General features: G+C 40.2%; 1 protein-coding gene and 2 non-coding genes across 4 annotated transcripts; all 3 read right to left on the bottom strand.

The window, feature by feature from the left end:
* Positions 2,020-2,093, bottom strand: TRNAE-UUC. Its single transcript has one exon. It is a non-coding gene; the product is annotated as a tRNA-Glu (tRNA).
* On the bottom strand, positions 2,191-2,272 carry TRNAS-UGA. The gene has a single exon. It is a non-coding gene; the product is annotated as a tRNA-Ser (tRNA).
* On the bottom strand, positions 11,574-15,321 carry LOC109822076 (proactivator polypeptide-like 1). Of its 2 annotated transcripts, none has more exons than XM_020388238.1 (6): positions 15,219-15,321; positions 14,070-14,168; positions 12,659-12,822; positions 12,360-12,554; positions 12,112-12,171; positions 11,574-11,921 (listed from the first exon to the last, which is right to left on the bottom strand). In XM_020388238.1, exons 2-6 carry the CDS (start codon positions 14,161-14,163, stop codon positions 11,763-11,765), a joined length of 672 nt encoding a protein of 223 aa, XP_020243827.1. In that variant the 5' UTR covers positions 14,164-14,168; positions 15,219-15,321; the 3' UTR covers positions 11,574-11,762. The 2 variants fall into 2 exon arrangements, with proteins under 2 accessions (XP_020243827.1, XP_020243828.1); XM_020388239.1 differs by lacking the exon at positions 15,219-15,321 and adding an exon at positions 15,094-15,212.

The raw sequence follows: 22,199 nt of genomic DNA on the forward strand, positions 1-22,199 counted from the left end.
TTAGCTGTTATGTTGAATTGTAAAAGTGAGACTTTTCCCATTACTTATCTTGGAGTTCCTTTGAGACCTGGAAAATTAAAAAAAGCAGATTGGTCTCCTCTGATTGAGAAATTTGAGAGAAGATTAGCTTTATGGAAAGGAAAAACTTTATCAAGAGGGGGAAGATTAGTTTTAGTGAATTCTGTTCTTTCTTCTATGCTAATTTTTTGGCTATCCTTCTTTTTATTTCCTAAGTGGCTTATAGAAAAAATTGATAAAATGAGGAGAAGATTTTTGTGGACTGGCTCTTTTGATCATAAAGGCTCTTCTAATTTAGTCAAATGGGAGGAGGTTTGTAGACCTAAGCAATATGGAGGTTTGGGGATTGTAAATTTGAAAATTATGAATAAGGCTTTGTTGGGGAAATGGTGCTGGAAATGGTTTGATAATAAACTGGAATTATGGAAACAGATTAGTTTTTACAAATACTTTGAGAGGAAAAATTGGACAGAATTTTTTTATTCTGGTAGAAATATTTTAACACAGTTTTGGAGAAATTGTTTTGATAATATTGAAAGTTTTTTATGCAGTACTATGGTGGATGTGGGAAAAGGAGATCAAACCTTATTTTGGCTTGATAAATGGGTAGGTTCTTTTACCCTTGCTTCAGTTTATCCCTCTCTTTTCAATGTCACTTCTTTTCCTTATGCAACTATCAGTAAGGTGAGAAAGAAGGTGAATAATGAATGGACATGGAGTATTCAATTTAGTAGACAATTGACTGGAAATTATGTTCTTCAATACTGCAAGTTGATGACTGATATCAGATATTTTAATTTTGAACAAAGGGAGGACAGGAGAAAATGGATTTGGGATACTAAAGGTAAATTTACAGTTAAATCCTATTATCACTTTCTTATTGATGGGGGTTTAAGATTTGACCATGTTAATCTCTGGAGGCTTCCTGTTCCTTTAAAAGTGAAATTTCTTGTCTGGTTGGCTCTAAGACAAGGGCTAAATACAAAAGATAAGCTAGAAAAAAAAGGTATTCATGTGGATTTAATGTGTTGTTTATGTTCTAAAGAGGAGGAAAATCATTACCATCTTTTTGTAGACTGTGAGTTTGTATACTCCACATGGAGATCTATTCAACATAAACTGAACATTGATAAGGATTTCAAGTTGAATTCCCTAAGGGATATCTGGATCAATTGGAATATGGATAAGGGAGTTAAATGGAATGTGGAAAGAGACGTTATTTTATGTTCTCTTATTTGGAGTATTTGGCAGGAAAGAAATGACAGAATTTTTTCAAGCAAGAAGAAGAGAGCTCTGGAGGTTTTCAACAAAGTTCTGATTTATTCATCTTTTTGGTTAGGTTCTAAACCTTTATCTGATCGATTTGCCAGACTTCAAGAGAGGAGGAGGAAAAGAGCTGCTGATGTTCAGTCTACGGAGAACAGGATTGAGAACATAGTGATTCAACTGGAATGATTTCTATATTCTGGTTCTGTTTTATGTTGGTTAAAAACTTTGTTCATATGGACTACTCTTTTGTAGTAGTAGTTGTTGTCAGTTTTCTTTTGATAGAGCTGATTTTGGTTGTATTTGTGGGGAAACAGAAGTTTGTTTTTTGGTTGTAAGCTCTGTATGAACTCAAATGCACATTCTTATTGGTTGGGAATGTGCATAGTCATGTAACAACCAAGTTTGGATTAATTTAGCTGGCTGGATTACTGTTAAGATTACAACCAAGTTTGGATTAATTTAGCTGGCTGGATTACTGTTAAGATTAACAGTAATCCATCCTTTCTCTCCAAAAAAAAAAAATTCTGACCAGATAAGTTTTTCCATAAAAAAAAAAGGTAGAAGCTGTAACCTTGGAATTTAGCTTTCAAATTTTAATTTATTCTTGAAATTCAAGACTTTGGTAATGAAACAAAAGGGCAATATAAAAAACATTTTCTATTAGTTAGATTATTAGAATTTTAAGTGTGGGACTTGGGAGGAATTGGAAAAACAAAAAAAGAAAAATAATACTTCCATTGCCGGGATTTGAACCCGGGTCGCCTGGGTGAAAGCCAGGTATCCTAACCGGACTAGACGACAATGGAGTCGCGATAGGCTCATCCATAGAAACTTATATGATTGGAATATTTTAGTTGGTAAATGCAGTCAAGGAAAAGAAACCGATAAAAAGATCAGAACGAACGTCGACAGCAGGGTTCGAACCTGCGCGGGCGAAGCCCAACAGATTTCAAGTCTGTCTCCTTAACCACTCGGACATATCGACGTGTTGTAAGAATGTTATTAAAAACTAATTTGGCAAAAACAAGTATTCCTCAGCTGAAGATCGGCAGAGGCCCTTGGATTCCTTTTTGTAACATCCACATCTTATATTGCATATCAAGGAAGCAAATAAAAAAAAAACATTATACATACAAAACTAGACTGATGAGACGTCCAATTGCAGCATTGAACTTATTATATCAATTAAAGTTCCAGCCTCCGTAAGTGACAATTAAGCTTTAAACAGTAAGGTAGTTGAAGAAATTACAGAAACTCAGAAAAATCAGCAGAGAGTTGGGCGGTCGACCGGCGCGGTCGACCGCAAACGTGCACCGAAGCTGATGGGAATCAGAGCTGGTGGCGGTCGACCGGTGCGGTCGACCGGTGCGGTCGACCGGATCTGGTGGCGGTCGACCGGCGCGGTCGACCGAGGATGACTGTAGGATTTTCTGCTCTCGGGTTTGATGATTCGGTCGACCGGTGCGGTCGACCGCGAGACCTGCGCGGTCGACTGCGAGACCTGCGCGGTCGACCCCGGCGATCGACTGACATCGTTTTGGGCTGGGCTTTCAAGTTTTTGACCCGTTTCGTTTTGTAAGCTATATATATCCTAAACCTGATTTGTTAGGGTATCTGAAGGACGATTTTGAGCAGCCTCTAAGAGAGATTTGTGGCATCCAATTGTGGGAGAGCTTTGAGAGATCAAGTGCTTTGTTTTAGGGTTTGGTCTGAGAGATTTGTAACCCTATTTGTATTCCCTTGATTTCTAGTAGTAAAAATCTCCCCCCTCCTTGCCCCGTGGACGTAGGTAACTTGCCGAACCACGTAAATTTTTTGTTCTTGCTGTGATTGTGGTTTGCATATTGTTTGTGGTTTAGTTCGAGTTATTGTTCGTGTTGCCCTAGAAAGCTTCCGCCGCGCACAACAATTGGTATCAGAGCTAGATCGACAACATGGGAGATGCAAGCACGTCAGGTTCGTCTCTAACAAAGGTGATACAGAGTCTGAGCATCAATAACACGAAGATTGATGTTCCAAAGTTCAATGGCAAGATCAATTTTGGATTGTGGAGGTGCCAGGTGATGGATGCCTTGGATGCACAGAATTTGGAGGAGACTCTTGAGTTAAAAGAGAAACCCGCTGAGTTGGGGGATAAGGTTTGGAGAAAGATGAACAGTAGAGCTTGTGGTGTTATTAGGTCATGCTTGACGCCGGATCTTATTTATGATGTTATGAACGAGACGTCGGCGAAGAAGATGTGGGAAACACTCAATGAGAAATATCTTACGAAGAGCATTGAGAATCGGCTTCACTTGAAGAAGAGATTTTACCAGTTCAAGATGAAGAGAGGGGTTTCCATCAGGGAGCATGTCAACAATTTCACTAAGTTACTTTCAGATATGGCCAATGTTGATATTATAGTTGAGGATGAAGACAAGGCGATGCTACTTCTGTGTTCGTTGCCCAAAGATGATTATGGTACGTTCGTTCTCACTATGATCAATGGAAGAACTACAGTTAGCTACAAGGAGGTGACCTCAGCTTTGATGAACTATGAGTTGAGGAATAGTGATGGTGAACCCTCCGAGAAGGCATCGGGAGATGCATTAGCAGTTCGAGGCCGAGATCCAAACCGTCGTCAGTTCAACCGCTCAAAGTCAAAGAATAAGAGTGCCTATAAGAGTGTTGGTAGAAATCAATGTCGGTATTATAAAGAAGAAGGACATTGGAAGATTGACTGCCCAAAGTGGAAAGAAAAAGCCGGGAAGAATAAGGGGAAAGCTGCACAAGCTTCAGAAGTGAATGTTACAAAAGCTATTGGTGAGCATTCAGATTCAGATTCTTCAGGCTATTCATGCCCTGCTTTACCGTCGGTTTGCTATGCGGATTCCACGGAGTGGATGATGAATTCGGGAGCTACATATCACATCTGTCCTAAGAGGGAGTGGTTTTCTAGCTTTAAGGAGCTGGAAAGAGGGGATGTCGTGCCCATGAGTAATGATTACGTATGCCCTATTGGTGGTATTGGTTCAGTCCGGATCAGGATGCATGATGGTGTAGTGAGGGAATTGAAGGAAGTGAGGTTCGTGCCGCAGTTGACAAAGAACATCATTTCTCTTGGGACTTTGGAGGCAGCAGGATATCGAGTGATCTTAGAGGATGCTACAGTGAAGGTCACGAAGGGTTCTATGGTGGTGATGCGAGGTGTCAGGGAAAACTACCTATACTACTTGAAGGGCAAGACAGTTACAGGGGGTCTGGCAGCTTCTATCACTACAGAGGAGGACACTACCACCTTATGGCACATGAGACTTGGACACACAGGAGATAAGTCCCTACAGTCATTGGCTAAACAGGGGCTATTGAAAGGTGCTAAGACCTGCAAGATGGAATTGTGTGAGCATTGTGTACTTGGGAAGAAGACTAGAGTGAAGTTTGGCACCGCTGTTCATAACACCCTAGGTACATTGGATTATATTCACACAGACGTTTGGGGTCCTTCCAAGAACACATCTCTTGGTGGGGCCAACTATTTTGTCACTTTCATTGATGATTATTCCAGGAGGAATTGGGTATACCCGATGAAGCATAAACATCAGGTCCTGGATATTTTTGTGGAGTGGAAGAAGAAAATGGAGCTGCAGACAGGTAGAAAGGTGAAGACTCTACGTTCAGATAACGGTGGAGAATACAAGAGTGATCCGTTTCTACAGTTCTGCCGGGATCACGACATTAGAAGATACTTCATAGTTCGAGAGACACCGCAACAGAATGGGGTGGCTGAGAGATTGAACCGTACCTTGCTGGAGAAGGTGCGGTGTATGATGACGCAGAGTGGATTGCCTAAATCCTTTTGGGCCGAGGCGTTAGTTTATGCAAGCCATCTCGTGAACAGGTTGTCGTGCACTGCGATAGACGGGAAGACTCCTTTGGAGCATTGGTTTGGTTCGGTGGCTAGTGACTATTAGGGCTGAGCACGGTTCGGTCCAAACCGAAAAAACCGACCGAACTGACCCGAATCGACCCGAAAAAATCGATTTTAAGAGTAGGGCGGTTCGGGTCGGGTTGAAAACTTTTCAACCCGAACCGATCCGAACCGACCGAATACCCCATGGTCTAAATACCCATTCTGTTCAAACCCGACCCATCCTCAAAGACAAAGTCTCAAACTCTCAAACCCTAAACACCTAAACTTCCCTTCCCCTTTTCCCAGCCGCATCCTCAGTTCCTCTCTCTCACTCTCTCTCACTCATCAGTTCCATGGTCCACCTCTCTCGCTTCCTCTTCCTCTTCCTCACTTCCGTAGTCTTCATGGCTGAGGCTGAAACATCTCCTCAGGCTCAGGATTTGTCTCCGGCTTTGGGGGGACACTTGTACCCGTCGTCGTCACCGAGGCCGAGGTATAAACTTTATCTTTTGCTCTTCTTCAAGCTTCTGACTGCGATTATTCTTTAATTTTGATTTACTTCCTTGGATGCAGCAGCTAGTAAGTTGAGATATAGGCCTATCACTTTTCTGTTTATTTATGCACTCCTATTCTCTTATGATTTCTGAGTTTGTGCTTTGATAACGATCCTTAATTTGTTTTCTGGTATATATGTTTTCATGGATGATGATTTTGTTCCTTTTTTCCCTATTGTTTTTCCAAATTAAGACCGCAACCCCCGAAATACTACTATTTAATATTCATGGAATCCCTTACCCGTCACGATATATTCTATTTGATTTAGCATTTGCCAAGTCTACTATTTAAGTCATTCTGAAAATGAAGTTAGAACCGAACCGAACCGCACCGAACCGACTTGCAACGGTTCGGTTCGGTTTTGAATTATATGTGGTTTGGTTCGGTTGTTCAAAATTTGGTAAAAACCGACCCGAACCGAACCGTGCTCAGCCCTAGTGACTATGAGTCGCTTCGGATATTCGGGTGTCCAGCTTATTATCATGTCAGTGATGGTAAATTAAATCCGAGAGCGAGGAAAGCAGTCTTTGTGGGATTTAGAGATGGAGTCAAATGCTTCAAGTTATGGGATCCACATGACAAGAAGATAGTTATTAGCAGAGATGTCACATTTAACGAGGCGTACATGATGAGGCCTCGAGGACCTCAGCAGGTGGAGGGAGACCAGACAGGAGAGATATCGCAGCATGTGGAGAATGATGTGACTCCACCCACTCCAGAGAGCACTGTATCCATTGAGGCTCCTATAGAGGTGACACTGGGAGGAGATGAGATGGCAGACGGGCAGATACAGGATACAGTAGATCATGGGACTCATGAACAGGGTCATGTTCAGAGGTCCATTGCAGCAGATAGACCGAGGAGAGAGATTCGTCGGCCAGCTAGGTATAATGATGTCATGGTTGCATATGTATTATCAGTGGAGGTCGTTGACGTTATGGTTCCAGCCACATTCAGGGAGGCAGAGTCTAGCCCCGATTCGATCAGGTGGAGGGAAGCTATGGAGGAGGAGATGCGGTCTCTTCAGAAGAACGATACTTGGGCACTTGCACAGCTACCTAAGGGTAAGAAAGCTATTGGTTGTAAGTGGGTATATACGAAGAAGGAGGGATCTTCTATTGGGGACATTCGGTTCAAAGCCAGATTGGTTGCCAAGGGATATGCACAGCTTGAGAGCATTGATTACAACGAGGTATTTTCACCTGTTGTGAAGCATTCATCGATTCGGATTTTATTGGCGCTGGTGGCACAGTTAGATTTGGATTTGGTCCAGATGGATGTGAAGACAGCCTTTCTACACGGAGATTTAGATAAGGAGATCTACATGACACAACCCCAGGTTTTCAAAGCTGCAGGAAAAGAAGATTTGGTTTGTAAGCTGAAGAAGTCTCTTTATGGTTTGAAGCAGTCACCAAGACAGTGGTATAAGAGATTCGACGGCTTCATGATTGGCCGAGGGTACACGAGGAGCCCATATGACCCATGTGTTTATATGCACAAGCTACAGGATGGTGAGCTCATATATTTGCTTTTATATGTTGATGATATGCTTATTGCTTCCAGGAATTCTTCGGCTATTCGAAAGCTGAAAGAGGAGTTATCATCCGAGTTTGAGATGAAGGATCTTGGAGAGGCAAAGAAGATATTGGGTATGGAGATCGAGCGAGACAGGGTGAAGGGGAAATTGAAGCTTACACAGAAGAGCTACTTGCAGAAGATGTTGAAGAAATTCAGCTTTGATGGCAATGCAAAAGCAGTTAGCACACCATTGGCTCCCCACTTCAAGCTTTCAGCGTTGATGTCACCTGTTTCAGTTGAGGACAGAGATTATATGTCGAAGGTCCCATATGCTAGTGCAGTAGGTAGCTTGATGTATGCGATGGTGTGTACGAGGCCAGATTTGTCACAGGCCGTGAGCATGGTATCGAGATACATGCATGACCCCGGGAAGGGTCACTGGGAGGCCGTGAAGTGGATTCTACGGTATGTTCGAGGCACCGTGGATGTTGGTTTAGTATTTCAGAAGGATGAGAAGGATGGGCAGGCTTGTATTGGATATGTGGATTCAGACTATGCTGGAGATCTTGACAAACGCCGGTCTACGTCAGGTTATGCTTTTACATTGGCAGGTGCACCTGTATGTTGGCGTTGCACGCTTCAGTCCACAGTGGCTCTCTCTACTACAGAGGCAGAGTATATGGCAGTTACTGAAGCTATTAAGGAGGCTTTATGGTTGCGTGGATTATTGGAGGACTTGGGGATTGCTCAGGAGACTATTCGGATATATTGTGATAGTATGTCGGCTATCTATTTGGCGAAGAACCAGGTTTATCATGCGCGCACGAAGCACATCGACGTAGATTTCACTTTGTTCGGGGACGTCTTGGATGATGGAGATGTCATATTAGAGAAGGTCCACACAAATGACAACCCTGCAGATATGTTGACCAAAGTTGTTTCAGGAGTGAAATTTGGTCATTGTTTGAAGCTTTTGAACATCCTTCAGTGCTGAGGCCTTGGAGGCCATTTGGGTGAACTACGTTCGGCTTGATTCATTGGGCAAGAAGATACGTAGGCAGTCTTTCAGATGCAGCCGGTTTGATCAATTGATTCAGATGGGGGGAGATCGCGTTTCAGCTCGAGTATTGTTCCTGGACTTGTTGAGGAACTATTGGATGATTTGGTGTTGGCCCAGTTTTGGTGGAAACATTCGCCGAGGTGGAGAATTGAAGAAATTACAGAAACTCAGAAAAATCAGCAGAGAGTTGGGCGGTCGACCGGCGCGGTCGACCGCAAACGTGCACCGAAGCTGATGGGAATCAGAGTGCGTGGCAGTCGACCGGCGCGGTCGACCGGAGCTGGTGGCGGTCGACCGGCGCGGGTCGACCACGGATGACTGTAAGTGTTTTTACTCTCGGGACTGAGATTCGGTCGACCGCTGCGGTCGACCGCGAGACCTGCGCGGTCGACCGCCGCGGTCGACCGACGATGATTTGGGCTGGGCTTTCAGGTTTTTGACCCGTTTCGTTTTGTAAGCTATATATATCCTAAACCTGATTTGTTAGGGTATCTGAAGGACGATTTTGAGCAGCCTCTAAGAGAGATTTGTGGCATCCAATTGTGGGAGAGCTTTGAAAGATCAAGTGCTTTGTTTTAGGGTTTGGTCTGAGAGATTTGTAACCCTTTTTGTATTCCCTTGATTTCTAGTAGTAAAAATCTCCCCCCTCCTTGCCCCGTGAACGTAGGCAACTTGCCGAACCACGTAAATTCTTTGTTCTTGCTGTGATTGTGGTTTGCATATTGTTTGTCACGTAAATTCTTTGTTCTTGCTGTGATTGTGGTTTGCATATTGTTTGTGGTTTAGTTCGAGTTATTGTTCGTGTTGCCATATTGTTTGTGGTTTAGTTCGAGTTATTGTTCGTGTTGCCCTAGAAAGCTTCCGCCGCGCACAACAGTAGTTCATGGCGTATATTTGGCAACTGGTGAAACTAGCTTATAAATGTTGGAAACATAACATATAATGCAGCGGAAAATTGCATATCATGTAGATTAATCGAAATTAATAAAATCTCGGAAAAAAATACCTGAAACGTTTTCTGAATTTCTTTGATAATCCGTCCCAAGATCAAAATAAAATAGCTTCTTCAAGAGAAAAAACCTCCAACTAAAATCCACCCGTCACCGAATAGGAGCAATACTGAGAGATAGGTTCTCAAAATCTATTTTTTTTCTTCTCATCTTTTCAAGGCTACATATGAACCCTATATATATATAGGATTAGACCTGCCTTATAGATTTCAATTTCAAAACAATTCTTACTTGTTTAAAACTCTATCCATAACATTTAAATAAAATATTCTTTCCATAACAATTAGTGTAGAAATAGAATTGTATTTCATATAAACCTCTTCAAATGACATTAGTGAGACCAATTAGGTCTTATTTCGAGAACCAATTATTAATCAAATTAATAATTTTAATTTAACAATCAAATCCCTATCCGACCAACTGTTCATAAAAGCTCTTTCATAATATGGGATTAAATATTCGTGAATAATATTATCTTACATTCAGTCCCCTCCAGTATCAATTTATTTTAGGAAACTTTATTGAGCAGCATGAATCACCTATTTGCTCATTCCTAAAAAATTACAATCCCATGATCATAAATAAAAAATCATTTTGAAACACAAATATTTTATTTTATAAGAAAATAATTTCAGAAAAATAATTTCAAAAAAATCACCCCCGACGGGAATTTAATATTTTCAAGGGATATGCATAATAAATTAACTCATAAAAATGAGTATATTGGATCCTATCTAGATGTCCATTATTTCCCTAAATGAAATCTAATAACCCAACATTTCAGGTTGTATACCACTTGTAAAACAAGCTTAACCATCATATCAAAGTATATTAGATTATCAAATTTTAAATGATAATATCATCAAGTCTAGGGACCATGTAATAATTCGATTTATCTATCTCTTAGGTGACTCGTCCTAGAGAATCCAAAAAAAAAAGGTCTTATACTACACATCAAATACGCGCTTATGACATACACCCGGGGAATCTTCATTCTCGATAGTTGAGATCAACCATCATATGTCGTTTTCATGCATAATAACATGTTATAACAAAGATATAGTTATAGGTTAAGCACAAATTTAAGAAATCTCTGAATTAGATCATATCTCCAAGCAAGTGACCATCACAGTGCATGATCTAACAAAATAATCTCTAAGGATAATATAACAATTATATAAAAGATACCCAAACAACATATGCAATAATAAACTCAATTAAAATTCTAAGGATAATATAACAATTATATAAAAGATACCCAAACAACATATGCAATAATAAACTCAATTAAAATTTAATAAAAATGTATTGGATGTTTAAGGGCATATAAAACTACTCTAGCAATAAGCCGCTACAACATATTTGGCAACCTGCTTATTTTGACTTATTAGCCGGAAAAAAACTCCCCAAACTCAGAGTGGTTTTGGTGGTTTATACGCTATATAGTTTGACCAAGTAAATGTCAAGTTTACCCCTCGACATTTAAGATAATTCCATTGTCCGTTCAATATAATAAATTTAGAGTCCTGTCATTTTTTATCATTTTAACAACAATGACAGATTATAATCCACTCAATTTATTTACCAAGCACTCAGCAACAGTCAGCAGAAATAGAAAAGGTTGCAGCTCAGCAATCAGCACAAAAAAAAAGACATCGACTTCAGTTGCGTCATCTTTTCAAGCTGCAAAAGTAGAATGGAAAAAAAGCTGCTAACTGCTAGGGCGACTTTGAATGCATCACCAAAGAGGCAACCCAATAACACCTCCTGAGATTAAAAAAAACGTAGTCCAAGTGCAGACCATATTCAAGCTGCAACTTAAAATAGAATGAGGAAAGGTGCAAAATGACAGTGGAGCTTTGAATGCATTTGGAACCCCATAGTACTTATGTTTTGCACTTACTACCCCTCTAGTTTCATTGTCGCAGATAAACTCGGGTTAAATTTTCTACACTTTTGCCCTTAGGTAAACTCGCTACTTGCCAAACGATAAAGAGTCAAAACTGCAACACCGGTCTATCTGCGACAATGAAACCACATGGGTCGTAAGTGCAAAACAACAGGGGGTCAATGTGCAATTAACTCTTGAATAACCAGAGAAGCAAACCCAATATCTCAGCAAACAGTAAACTTGAGAAAAAAACATTGTGAAAGTGCAGACCACTTCCAAGTTGCAACCAGAAATAGAATGAAAAGGGCTGCAAAATGCTAGTGCTAGTTAAATGTATAACCAGAGAAGCAGCACAATAGTACATATTAGCACAAGAAGCAAAAGAAGTAATTTAATCAACTTGACAAAAAACATAGTCAAAGTGCAGATCATACTTAATCTAGAACCCGATAAAGTAGGTATTACATCTTGTTATTTCACAAGAAACATACATACAGAGATCATAAATTTATGCATTGTGGTTCTTGATAGTCCTATGATGCTCCGATAATATCACGCATCAAGGACAAGTGACTCGGATATAATCAGCGGCTCACCATCTTCTTGATTAGCTTTACAAGCATGGATGGAAATACAGATGTCATTTGATTCCAGAAACTTCTCGCCGTTGACCAGGATAAGTGGGCCATAACGAAACACCAATCTCTTGCACTTTTCAAATAAACAAAAAAATAGTTATACAAGAAATTATTCGATGAACGACAGCAGGGATCTAGGATCAAAATTGAATTGCAGGTGTATTATTAACAAAATGTATTCTATTGGCTTTGAACTTATAGTATCCATTCTTATAGTTAAACATTTAATCTTTTAGCTAATTATTAAGGTAGCACATAAATACCTCCTTAGCGTACTGCTCCATTCTGTTGCATTCTTTGAGAAGTATCTGAATTATCTCCATCTGTAAATTAAACCGAAGAGCACATGCCATCAGATATCAATCATCGGCAATGCAAAAACTGTTCAAACACTTATATATATATATATATTCATATTTATTATCATATCTAAAGCAATGGGAAATACTACATTCAAAGCAAAAGCATGAGACTTCGATAAAAACAGAACTCGAGAGAGACAGTTGACTACCTGTGAATCAGGATCTTTCAGTTTAGTAACTATTTCAGTAACAACTTGACGGCAAAGCTTGCAGGTGTCCTCTCTCATTGATATTCGAGTAGAGATCCTCTCACATAGATTGACCTTTCTGCAGAACTCATCCGGACGTATTTTACCAATCTCATTGAAGAAGAGTTGTCCATAGTAGTCAACCAATATGACACACTGCAAAACAATTATCAGAACATAATCCAAAGAAAAAACGTCCACATGAAATTTTAAATGCTACCTGCGACACAATTCTCTAATCTGGCAAGGGATCAACGTACCTGTTTTTCAAAGGAATGCATCTGCGAACAAGCTTGATGGAGAGTTTTCATTACATCGGTCTCAGTCTTGTTGGCATTGAGATAATCGGTTGCCAGAGCAGTGTATTCTTCACATAACGTACACAATTGTTCATTTCTTTCTAATGCTTTTGGACTTTCACCGCCTTGAACATTGTTATCCATGGGTACAAATGGAAAGAGGAAATAGATATCAGCTTGGTTTGCTTGTCGCTGAGATTATTTGAACTTTTACATGAAAATAACAATTGTTCATTATAGACAGGTTTACAGTGATTGAGCAAATAACCAATTTTTTTTAGCAATGGGTTAGGCAGGCTACAAATCAGAAGATTTAGAAGCACACATATGTAGGTGTAACTGCTTTTCCAGAATCATGTTCTACAGGTCAGAAGGTTAAGACTTTTGCAGAAAGATTCAGTTCCCCATGCACAACTTCCATCTAGGTAATATCAAGTCCTACCTTATTCATATATATGCTCAAGAGAAGCTGCTTCATAACCATCACCATGTCAAAATAAGTTTCTGTTGCTTAGATCAACTTATTAAATGTGCCAATAATGACCCACCATTACTTCACACATATCACTACACCAGTGATTAAAGAATTACTAGGATCCTTCTTAGTCAGTGGATCTTATTTAGAGAACACAATATATGTATTTTAGTATCCTATTAACAATGAAAAATGCATCGACATCCAAGAAAAGCTACAAGAAAAGTTAACAGCAGCTTCTGGAACTAAGAAGACAATTCAAAAGAATGCCTTTCAACTTGCATTTTGAAGATTATTTGTACTGTAGCATTTAAACAGATCAGTTACAGCTGACACTCTTAATTACTTATCTACTGAAAGCTTAAGAGTGACATCAGCAATATGGACTTGGTGCAGAATTTACGGGGGGAAATTTTGCTTAAAGCAACAGGATTTGAGGTTTTGCAGACAAATCATCAAAATGAATAGCAGCTACTGAGAGAATAGTTGTGAACTATATGATCGACATGGTTAGGTTTTGCTACAGGCTAGCTATCCTCAGGATTTATTTTTAGTTCCCACCTTGCCATAATTCTGTGGTCGATCAGGAATTTTGAGCGAACTTAAAGGATTGCCAACAGACCCACAATGAGTTGAAAAGGAAAAAAAAATCGGTCGATATTTTTAGGGAGGATTGTGCTACACAGCAGATTATCCCGATTAATAGGATATAAGGTTTAGATAATGTCAAAATTGAATCTGTGAAGTTGATCATCTAAATAGTTAACATTCCGAAGAAACCTAATTATGTAAGTGATCATATAATTCATATAATTTACTACAAGAATGGAATCTTTGCATGAGTACAAATACTCTAACAGAATACAAGAAAAATAACAGGAGAAAATTGATGCTTACCCATAATATCATAGGTGACTAAACTTCTAGCATCTACATAGGTCCAATAGATAAGCAATGTGAGAAGAAGGAAAAACCTGTTTCCAAATGCCATAGCACCTGCAATAAAAAATCATCAGAAATAGTATTGCACTTCGGACACAACTTTATGTGGTGAAAGAGAAGATTATGGTCATTTATGTCTTCAAGTTCTATCAATTATGTACAGTCGCATGATATAATCTGTAACTATGTTTTTATTATTAATGAAAAAATTAGTCGTATGTGTAGTATATAATATAAACAAACTTTTGTAATCATTAATGTGTCAAGTCCTACATAACAGCCAACATAATGTCAATGGATAGAAGGCTCAGGTATAATAGAGTATAATATAAATATATATAGAACACCAAGAAGTTGCTTCCAATAAAAATGCAGATATATAAAAGATTTTACAATTACATAGAAAGAGATCAAAATAATATAGAAACATCTGCTCCTACCAAGATAGAAACACACGAAGACAAAATTATCAGAGACTATCCAAACATTTTTAACCTGCACGAAGAACAAAATCACAAAAAGAATAGATATTACACAATTCAACTATTACAACCAGCTAAAAGAACTTATATTCACATAATACACCAAAAAAACCGATTTTTATTCTCTCACATTATAATTTTGTTCTTTTCTTCACTTCATGCTAAGAATCAGCATCCGCTGATTAACAATTTTAATGGCTTGTGTTTTTCAGCATTCACTACTCCAACACACATCACCACAAATTTCAAAAATTGATGTATTTTTTAATGCTTTCACTCTTTTGGACCTTTAGGTTCAGTAATCACTATCCTTGAATCCAACAACCAAAAAAAAAACCCCAAAGATTCCAGCTTCATCAGTTTTCTTGATTATTTAAAAGAATGTACGACCAAATTAGCATCAATAACAGCATGCCAGAGCAACAACATATCGAAAGATTCAACATATTAATCCTGATAATAAACAAAACCCTTAGATCATAAAATTAAACCCTAACCTTGATTTTTTTTTTTTTTTTGAGACGAATCACGACGACGAGAAGCGATCAAAGAAAAACTCAAGCGATTATTTGCTCCAAAAAATATTTCTAATCGATTAAAAAGGAAAGATCGGAGATAATACCCAGAGAGAGAGACAAAGACTTGAAATTGAGGTTGAAGTTTCGTTTCGCGACGAGAGAGAGGGGGGATGGGGAAAGAAGGATATTTTGCTGACGTGGAAAGAGATGGAATTATTGGAGATACTTATCGTGATAATAATTTAATAATAATTGAGAGTTTGGTTGCGTAATCAAATAACTTTTTTCTGGTGGGAATTTAATATTAATATTTTTTTTCTTTTTTTTCATATTTACCCTCACTATCATTGTTTTTAGGATAAACGGCACATAACCTACTCCTCTATGATTTTCGTTGCACTAAACTCCCTCGATTTATTTATTAGCACTTAGTCTCATTGATCCGTGAGGAAGAGGGGGTGTTACTTGACATTATAGAGAGTGTTAAGTGCTAATAAATTAATTGCGGGGGGTTTAGAGCAATTAAAGCTATAAACGGTAGAGGTTACTGTAGGCGTCAAAAACTGCTGAGAGATATCCGAATACAGCTCAAAAAGGCAGAAGAACACAAGTATGGGCTGTCTCGCACGCGAGACAGTCTTTACTGTCTCGTACGCGAGACAGACTTGACTGTCTCGCCGTGCAAGACAGTCTTTACTGTCTCGCAGGGCGAGACAGACTTTTACTGTCTCACCCACGCGAGACAGTTTTCACTGTCTCGCCCCCGCGAGACAGTATTTACTGTCTCGCCGTGCGAGACAGAATTTACTGTCTCGCCCATGAGACAGCTCTCAGAGGCCCAAAACTACTTTGCATAACCGCCAACACGTGGTCACTAACTGTTCAAGAACGTGGGAAACGTTGTGGGCGAGAATCGTTTTGGTGAATTAGAGCAAGAAAGAGAGTCTTCCTTCTGCACAAACATCCTCAAGAAGTTTCTGGCGATTCCTAGAGATCTAAGCTCTGACTTGATCTTTAGAAGAGTGAATATCTTACATCGATAAGATATTCGCTTCAAATTCTTACTTCGATAAACGAAGGAAGAATCATTAAACCCCTCACGGTTCAATCAGAATCTGTGATTTGTTGGTCCACGAGTCAAAGCGCTCCCGTCACAGGCAAAGATCCCACGCAAGCAGTGATCCAAACAACGATCCTGCGTTTGTTTCTCAAGAGTTGCAATTTTTCCTTTTGTTATGTAAAAGGAGTCTTATAAAAAGGCTATCTCTTTTTTGAATTCGTTGTAATCGACCGAAGATATAATGAATTTCATTACAAAACCAACTTTTGACGCAAACAAGCTGACGACCACAGTGGGAGCCAACAGTCTCGCTGCCGAGACCGTCGTGTCGCAGCCAATCATCAAGATCCCGGTTGAATCAACGGTCGAGTACGAGTTCGACCAAGCAAAGTTTGAGGAGTATTTGTCGTCCTTATCTGTAAAGTCTTCCTCGCCTCGCAAATGCAAGAAGACTTCATCTTTGTTGAAGTTGTCAAACACTACAGATGAAGACTCTCACTTGATTATTGCTGAGGATTTTACTCGCAACACCTCTGCTCACAATGGCTCTTATCTAGTTAAAGAGTCATCGAATCAAAGCCCGCCGGCATTGACGAAAAGAGCTCGTCAGAGACAACGCCAGCGCCGCGCTCGCCAAATGGCTAAGGCCTTGGAACAAACCGACGGGGTTCGTTATCACGCGGACCTAGAGTCGAGGAGACATCGAGTGGTTCAGTTGTCTCAACAACCAATCATTTGTATCTCTGCTAAAATAACGACGGATGAATGGACTTTTTTCAAGAGGGCTCGCTCGACCCTCAAAGAACGTATACAAAAACGTCGTGCAAACGCTGCTCATGCCCGTGCTCTCTCACAACAAAGACGAGAAAGGAGGAAGGAAACGGTGACCAAAGGACCACCGAAACTCCGCCAAGCTTGGATTCCAAAGTCTGGACTTATGCAAAATCAGCATTCGGAGCCCGTTAAGACTCCATACCCACAAGGGGGTGGTTCTAAACGTGCGACTCCCGACATAACCTTGGATCGTTCAAAGGCAATAATAAATTGTCCTGAGAATGCCAACAAGGTCATACCTGGGAGGTCATGCCAACAGACGATACGATTTTTTGGCAATCATACCGATGAATCGTATTATCAAGTTGGGGTTGTGAATAATTTTCGAAAGAGAGTTATTCGAGAAATAAACTCTCGTTGTTCCTGTGCGCGACTTGTTAAAGCAGCATTATCAGAATGTGACTATTTCAAACGAGAAGTCATCCCACGAAGAGTCTCTGTATTGTCAAAGCCTAAGCCGAGACATTTCCGCAAGAGAAAATCAGCTGCCCAAGATGATGGATTCCCTGAAGTCACCATCAACGTGGCTGATAAAAGAAAGTCTAAGCGGCATTCAAGTAACTCAAATCCCGACTTTTCTCCCAGAGGAAAAGTCAATCCAAGAATTGCTCAAAGGATGTCTCGACTCCAATTAGAAGCCATCAGACGCAGAGATTCTAAACAGCATTCAAGTGACTCAAATCCCGACTTTTCCCCGAAAGGAAAAGTCAATCCAAGAATTGCTCAAAGGATGTCTCGACTCCAATTAGGAGCTATCAGACGCAGAGACTACAAGAGAATGCAAGAAGGAATGTCCTCGGAGGATGAATTCTCGGACACTTATTCTGCAATCGCTTCTGATGATACAATGTCTAGCACAGGACAAATCAGAGAAGTATTCACAATCACTGCTGATCAGTTCACTCAAATACTTCAGGAAGCTCTAGCCAAACAACGTGAAGAAATTAGAGCTGAAGTGAAGACAGAAATGGAGTTAGCTATCCAACAAATGAGAGAATTGCTAGCTCAGCGGCCTCAACCCCCTGAGTCCAGTCAAAGAACTGAATCCAGCCGCCACACTCAGAAAGTTGTGGATGACAGTGATCCAGAAGTGGATGAAGTCATTATGGCTGATACATCTCCTAATGACAATAACGCTGGGGGTGGTTTAGCACATCCTCCCAATAACGATATTGGGGGTGGTTTAATAGCACCTCTCACAGGGGGTGGTCTAACTCATTCTCCTCAACGTCCTTCGAACGAAGACATAGACGATAAAGGGAAAATGAAAGAGCTTGAAAACAAAATCAACGCTTTGATCACGGCTCAAGAAGTTAAGAAGACGGGTATTTCATGTCCCTATCCAAGGGAATGGGATTCAATACCATACCCGACGAAGTTCAATCTGATTAACTTCACACCGTTTGAGGGGAAGAGTTCGCCGATTCAGCACTTGATTTATTTCAAGTCTCATTTGGGCATAATCTCTGGAAACGAGGCTTTAATGGTCCGGTCATTCGTTGGCCCCCTTCGTGGGCCCGCCTTCGATTGGTACCGACGGCTCAAGCCAGGGAGCATCAATTGTTGGGATGACATGGAAAGTTTGTTCCTCAGCAATTTCTTCGATGATGACACCGAAGTGTCAATCGGAACCCTTTTGGATGAGAAGCAAAAAGACGGAGAGTCAGTTGACAACTTTGTCAAACGTTTCCGTAACAAAGCAATGAATTGCAGAGATCCTATTACAGAGGAGTTCATCCTGCAAACATGCCACAATAACCTCTCCATCGATGTCCTGGAAGCTCTGGGGGTCGTGCCATCCACAACTTGGAAGGAGTTAAAATCTCGGGGTGAACAAGCTGAGCACTTTCTTAAAAGAAAGAAAGCTGAGAGAGGCCAACCAATGACATCTGCAATCGTTGAGAATGCGACTCTCGATCCGAGGTTTCAAAAGGAGTATTCTTTCGAAGATGATGAAGCTCCAGCCATATTGGAATATCTCCTCGCTAATGACAAAATCGAGCTACCACATATTAAAGATCAGGATGGAGCTAAGAGGATTACGGATCCAAACTACTGTGCGTACCAATGAAGGGTTCTTCATCCCACCGAGATTTGCTTTGGACTCAAAAATAAAATCCAAGCCCTAATTGACACCGGCGTCATAACGGCGAAACAAGCCGATTAAAGATGACTTTACTCCATTGGGTACACGAGTATAAACTGTTTTCCCTGACTCCGATGAGTATACGAGTATAAACTGCTTCTCCATCTCACTCCGAAAAGTATACGAGTATAAACTGCTCCTCGATACTCCAACAGGTATATGAGTCTAAACTATTTCCTTTCTTTCACGGGAAGTTCCTGGAGAATGCCATGCATGGTACTTTTAAGGATAACCCGATCATACAAATGTATTCCTCGTTACACCCAGTTTTGCAAAGAAAGCTGGGGGTGGATAATTCATGTAACGGGAAGTTCCCGGAAGAATACTATATGTAATTTTCTTAGGGATAATCCGATCATTACAAACAAAGTGATAAACACTACATCCCCACGGTGATTTACGAATACTCTTTTGCAGAGGTAAGATTCGATCATTTCGTTGGATCAATCTTCCCTCACAAAACTCTCTCATGGTCAAACCTTTAAACAGTTAGGACCAAAGCCAAAATCCCCTCTCGATTCCTTCCATGAACGAGAGGTCCACAAATCGAATGATCAAACCTTTTAAACAGTCAAGATCGCCTAAAAACTCCCATTTGGTCAAACCTTAACCAAAATCCCCTTTCGATTCAGTTCATGAACGAGAGGTCTACTTTTGAATTGAATAATCAAACCCTATGACAGTCAGGATTATTCAAACCAGTCCAGATCCTTTAAGTGGAGATCCCACTTTGAGTTTCTTTTGCATCAGGAGATAGAATATAAAATTCTTCCTCTCCATCATCGGGTTCATCTCTACCAACAAACAAGAGACCAGGAGATAGAATATAAAATTCTTCCTCTCCGATTTTGGGTTTATCTCTACCAACAAACAAGAGACCAGGAGATAGAATATAAAATTCTTCCTCTCCATCATCGGGTTCATCTCTACCAACAAACAAGAGACCAGGAGATAGAATATAAAATTCTTCCTCTCCATCATCGGGTTCATCTCTACCAACAAAAAAGAGACCTGATTACTTCCCAACGGGTATATGAGGTTAAACTATTTCCCGAATACTCCAATGGGTACACGAGTCTAAACTGTTTTCCTACATTCGACGGGAAGTTTCTGGAGAATATTACTCTTGATATTCTTAAGGATAACCTGACGAACTTTCGAGAGACAAACGAGCGTCAATCTGGAATACCAACTTCAATTCAAGACTTCGACAACGGCCACGTGATAAGCGCAACACCGGAAAAATTCTAGCTATTCTACAAAGCACTGAATAGGCTAGAAGATGAAGAAGTCAAAAGTTGAAGCCATTTATGGATCCTTCCGTACGATCTACTCAATCAAGCATTGAAGGGATTGCAGATAAGATCTATCTTATCCAAAGTATCCCAGACTCCTCTATAAAAGAATGAGTCTGGAATACTTTGGAGGGGGTATCTGTAAGCGTCAAAAAATGCTGATGGATATCCAAATACAGCTTAAAAGGAGATCATCCAAAGATCAAAAGAACATAAGAAACAAGTGTTTGCTGTCTCGGGCGCCAGACAGTGTTTTACTGTATCGCCAGACAGTCTTTTACTATTTCGAGAGACAGTGTTTTACTGTTTGGAGAGACAGTGTTTTACTGTTTGGAGAGACAGTCTTTTACTGTTTGGACCGAGACAGTGTTTACTGTCTCGGAACCCGAGACAGTAAACTCTGTCTCGGCCGCCGAGACAGCAAACACTGTCTCGGCAGCCGAGACAGCAAATGCTGTCTCGCGAGCTTGTTTTCCGCCAACTGTTCCTAGGGGCTATAAATACCCTCCGAAGGCCATTTTTGAGGGGGCGGATCATTTTGAGCACTTCAGAGCAGATAGAGCAGAGTTCTTGAGCTTCCGGCAATCCCTTGATATTCGAGCTTTGACTTGATTTCAAGAAGAACGACTATCTTACTTTGATAAGATATCGTTTCAAATTCTCACTTCGATAAACGAAGGAAGAATCATTAAACCCCTCACGATTCAATCAGAATCTGTGATTTGGTGGTCCACGAGTCAAAGCGCTCCCGGCACAGGCAAAGATCCCACGCAAGCAGCGATCCAAACAACGATCCTGCGTTTATTTCTCAAGAGTTGTAATTTTTCCTTTTGTTGTGTAAAAGGAGTCTTATAAAAAGGCTATCTCTTTTTTGAATTCGTTGTAATCGACCGAAGATATAATGAATTCCATGACAAAACCAACTTTTGACGCAAACAGTTACGTGCAATTTACCCTTTAAAATTACCCTCACATATTATTTTTTATAAAATAACAAAATGTACTTTGTTAAGTTAATTACACTTAAAATTAACTATTAGTAGTGCTAGAATATGCTAAGTTAATTAGACTTAAAATTAACTATCAGTTGTGCTAGAATATGTTATATCATTTTCGTTATATCATGAAAATGAGTAAGTGTTTAATCCTTTCCTAAGAGTCGACACGCGTCTCATACCGTTTAAGCATCAAATGGACATTGTCCTATGCATAACGATTCGAGCAACATTGACACTCGACCCTTCCTAAGAGAGGCCGAAATGAAAGACGTCCTTACCCGAGAACCATCATTATTGTCGACCCCTACTCCTCATCCTACAACGTCGGGTCGAGAACTTTCAAATCAAAGAGGGCAAAATAAAAAAGCATCATTTATTGGTCCTCTCACAAGGCCGAGATGAAAGGCAGTTTGCCCTCGAATTCTCCGCCGACATTCGATCTCCGTCACATTGAATGTATGGTCGAAATCATTGATGCTCCAGCCTCAAAAGTCTTTATGACTCATCAGACTCTATAAGCACCATGCTTCCCTTGTCACTATCACATTAATTGCATGGATGACTCGTCTCATTTGCAGCCGACACCTATAAAGAATCAGCTGACTAAGCCGTCGGCTTAGACTCGGTCAAAGTTATGCAATTACCCCTCTGGGCCTACTATAAATAGACGCACTGTTTGGTGCACAAAAGTAAACAATCTCTAGCTAATAAACTCGTTGCATTTACACTCTTTATCCACTTAAGCTCACTAC

The sequence above is a fragment of the Asparagus officinalis genome, chromosome 8, assembly GCF_001876935.1.
Source record: "Asparagus officinalis chromosome 8, Aspof.V1, whole genome shotgun sequence".
NCBI lineage: Eukaryota > Viridiplantae > Streptophyta > Magnoliopsida > Asparagales > Asparagaceae > Asparagus > Asparagus officinalis.